General features: G+C 42.7%; 1 protein-coding gene across 1 annotated transcript; it reads right to left on the reverse strand.

Moving 5' to 3' along the window:
- Nucleotides 1-390: 390 nt before the first annotated feature.
- LOC133895599 (nuclear pore complex protein NUP50A-like) lies at nucleotides 391-3,448 on the reverse strand. The gene is made up of 2 exons (XM_062336030.1): nucleotides 3,287-3,448; nucleotides 391-2,011 (listed from the first exon to the last, which is right to left on the reverse strand). Exons 1-2 carry the CDS (start codon nucleotides 3,407-3,409, stop codon nucleotides 611-613), a joined length of 1,524 nt encoding a protein of 507 aa, XP_062192014.1. The 5' UTR covers nucleotides 3,410-3,448; the 3' UTR covers nucleotides 391-610.
- Between the last annotated feature and the right edge of the window lie 880 nt (nucleotides 3,449-4,328).

Consider the following 4,328-nt stretch of genomic DNA (forward strand, 5'->3'; position numbering starts at 1 on the left):
CAACAATGGGTGTGCTTATGTTAAGAGCAAATCTTTGTTTCTGTAGCACAACATGGCCACTCAGCTAGTATCTATGAAATTGGAGTACCATTCCTCTCGAAATTTTCACAAGCAGGCCCAGGCCCTGGGACTCGGCTGTTCTGAACTGAAATGCAATGCTTCTTGTCGAACAGACATGAATCGGTCATCATCCGGCGACCGGCCCATCTTACCCAACAAGGACCAAAAAGAGAAGTCGCCCACAAATTGCTGGATGCCACACCATAAGAAAGCCCATCCGAAGGAAGGCAGAGTAAGCTCACATTAGTGAGAGATCTCATTCTCAAAAGACATAAATGGATAACACAGCGCGCATAGCTTAACAGAGGATAAAGGAGCAGTAAAAAGCTATAGACCAAAGGAGTCTCATCTCCCGTTTACTAAGATTATGACTTCAATGGAAGTTCAACAGGCTACCCACTGTTCCAAAAACAGCATCAGGAAACCGTATGCAATCGCAAGTCAGACATGGCATGATACGATATTGTTACTTAAGACTGGAATAACAAACAGTATCTCTCATCAGCCGCCCGCAGCTCCTCCCTTGACACATACAGCAACCCGAGTGGTTTCAGACATCAGCTGCCTTCGGTGAGTTCTCGGGAGTCTTCAGTGCGTCAGATGCCTTTCTCGCCTTGTGAGTCTCCACCACAGCTTTGAACTCTTCCCTGATGAAGGTGTCCTTGAATTTCAGAGCAAATGTAGCAAGGCTGCTCTGTGACTCACCGATGCTGTTCACGCAAGCAAATGTCACGCCCTTCTTATCCATGTCCTTCAGCGATATATCGTCGTAAAGGCTTGCATTCAGAACCAGTCGATAATTGCCCTTGGCCCTCATGACAAGCCGAGCCCTCTCACCACCAGATACAGGGACGTTCAACTTTAGTTCCCCCTTTCCTCTTTCCTTCCAACCACCATCCAAGTACTCATACAATGCGGAGTCAGCATTGAATACCGCCTTCTCATTTTCTTCGCCAGTTTCAACAGGGCCCTCTGGCATAGCAAATTTCTTGGGTGCTTCTGCTGAAGTAGCAAGAGCTAGGGAGGAACTCCCGTTGTTGCTAGCACCAAGGTTAAAAGAAGGGAATGAAGAACCGTCACTCTTTAGCCCAAATAAGAGTCCAGCACTTGAGCCATCTTTAGAGGCTGAGCCAAATGAGAACGATGAGCTTGAAAATCCAGTTCCAGTCAAACCTGTGAAGGCATTTTGACCACTTGACAGATTCTTAAAAGAGAACAGGGGTGTCGCTGATGATGACCGCCCTTTGTTATCAGCATCCTTCTGCTCATCAGACAACCCATCCTTGGTCTCTAATTTACCTCCATCTTTCTTCTCAGTATTGTCCTTGCTGACTTTATCTTCATTTCCAGCTTCATCTACCCCTTTCTTTTCTTCAGCATCCCCCTCTTTTGTTTTGCCCTCAACTTCAGATGACATGCTGTTACCTTCCTTGGGTTCTCCAACTACTTTGTCTTCATCAGATCCATCATTTGTGTCTTCTGCCTTGTCATTGGTTTCAACAGGTTGAGGCGGCGCTTCAGCTGTGGCATCAGAGTCCGTTTTTGCAGCTGAATCATCCTTCTGAATCTCAGGTGTCTCACCAGAATCTGCATTCTTAACCGGTACAAACAAAGTATCTTTCCCACTACCATTGCTGCTGTCATCAGCTTTGTCTTCTGAAGGTTGAGGCTCTGGGACAGGGGCACTTGTTTGAACACTAGAATCACTGGGGGTAAATCTGATTGCTGAGAAAGGATTAGAAGAAGGAGCTGATGATGGCTGCTGGCGCCGAACTTTTACAATTCTCCGGGTTGCCATCACATCCTCATTAGCTTTCTTAAATGTCCCCATCTCTTGCTCTGGTCCGTCATCATCAGGCTCAGGATTATCCTTGTTGATTTGGGTACCCGCAATCCTCTTCCTAGAGCTTGGAGCATGTTCCTCATCTACCATCTTCCAAGCGGGCAGTACCTGGAAATTCAAACGAACGAACAAACTAAGAAAATAGTAATAAATAGTTCCACAAGCCACCATGCAATCATCAGAGACAACAGCAGAGTACCATAATTCAGAATTGAACATGTAAAATAGAAAAAATAGTGTATACACAACCGCAAGCCCAAGCTGCTACCTAGTGACCCATAAACATTAAAAAAAAACTATAGGCACTTACATGTTAATATGCAAGATCTTTTCACAACCCATCAAGCTATCTAGTATCTACAGACCAAAACTTAAAAAAAAAACCAGAAAACTCGAAAGGCCTCCGCCACCCCATACATTAGAAATAAAGAAACATTTTTCTCTGTTCTGCTTGGTCTACATAACAGAGGTAAATGGCCAGTAGCATGTGTAAACGTTTAGAAAAAAGATTATGAGCAAGGTTATCGATGTTAAAGAGAAAATAGCAAAGCTAGAGCTCGATATTACATACTTAAATTTTTATTCACTAACTTCTGAGCAATGAAAATTGCGACCAACAATCATTTTCAAGGCATAGTGTACATAAAAGTATGTTGCAAGTACACATTAGCTGCTTTTCATTGACAACGAATGTACAATATTACTGGAATTACCTATCTCCAGACACCAGAGTAACGGACAGTTTTTTTTAGCGGAAACTCGATGGTTATAACATGCTTGCACCAAATCTAGCCCTGTAGATGAGAAACTTACTATCCTAGTATCCAATAGAGCTTGGATTACCGTATAGTTTATCTTTCAACCCAAACCCACTAATGTTCGTGCGTGTTAGCCACAGCTAGTACTGCAATCTCACCATCAACAAACTGCACATGTGAATTTATTCCGAACCCTGTTCTTATCATATTAATGGCCTTACCGTATTTTCAGATCTTAGGTCAAATTTCTATACTTCGCATACGTGCAGCTCAAAACAAACGGAAATCCGACCGGTGAGCTTGCCCACTGAATGGAGCGAGTCCCCAGTTCCATTTGGACTAGCCTACAAACCGGGTCGACCGCTAAACGATGCATCGATCTGGTAAGTAAAGGGAGTAGAATCCTAAACCCCTAAAAAACAGAGCAAAAAAAAAAAGTTGTGACACGAAGCCAGGGGCGGATCTACCACCCCGGCGAGCTCTTGCGGCCGCCAGAGGTGGCCGGCGGCGGAGCAACAACCACCCCCCTCCGGTGGCAGATCTACGACCCCGAGCGAAGCAACGGCGAGTGAGAAAACCATCAGAAATGCAGTCTCCCTCGATCAGCATCAAGGGGCTGACATACCGTTGCGATGGGAAGGCCGCGTGCGGAAGGTAGAAGCCGAGATCGAGAGCTCCGGCCGTCGAATGGGCGGCGCGTGCGGCAGGAAGAAGGCAGAAGCCGTGAGCCCGTGACCGAGATTGGCATGCTAAGCCTGGCCCGTTCGTACCAATTATGAAATCCTTGGAAAAGAGGATGTAAAGTGCAAATAGAGGTGTATTGAGAAAAATTACATGCAGAATTAATTGAATAGTAGCACAGTATACAGGTTTATTATTAAAATTATTATTTTGTGAAAAACAGGTAGCATAATAAAGATTAATAGAAGTAATAATTTGGAAAAATAAGATCGTGAGGATTTTTTGTCAGCGATTGGAGTTTTTTTGGACACGCTGGATTTCTCTGGTCCCACATGTATGAGCAAAGAAATAAGTGAGATATTCTGTTGTTATTATTTTAGAATGAAATAAATATATTTTTTATTTTTTGGTAAATATCTAAGACCGTAGCTACAGTACTGATACAGTAATACACATGCGGCCCCGCGTGCATGGAACCGTAGGGAAAGGCCCCGAAAGTTCGTCGAACCCTAGCCCTTTAGATATATATGTCCAAAAATTTAGGGTTTTGTGAGTATAAATTAAATCAATTTTTTTCTTCCGAATAAAAAATATCCGACCCATAGAAATAGAGATAAAGAGAAAAAAGATTTTTTTTCAAATCCATATCTCTTATAAGAAAAGAGTTTTTCTTATTAAAAAGTAGATTATCATTTATTTTTAGGGATAAAAAATCGCGACATACTAGTTATGCCACTTTTATTGTCCCCATATATCCTATGTGAATATGTAAGTACTGATTCATCTATTTCTTAGAGTACAACAGACGAATAGAATCTTTTTATAGTTATATTTAAAAATAGGTATGTCATACACCCAACAGAATTGTAATTCAATTGGTTAGAGCATGTCCTGTCAAGGTGGAAGCACGAATTTGAGTCCCGTCAGTCGCGCACTAGGGTTCAATGAATAGATAAATTCATTGGTCCTTTTTCTTCATCAAAAAT

The sequence above is a fragment of the Phragmites australis genome, chromosome 16 (genome assembly GCF_958298935.1).
Source record: "Phragmites australis chromosome 16, lpPhrAust1.1, whole genome shotgun sequence".
Classification (NCBI taxonomy): Eukaryota; Viridiplantae; Streptophyta; class Magnoliopsida; order Poales; family Poaceae; genus Phragmites; species Phragmites australis.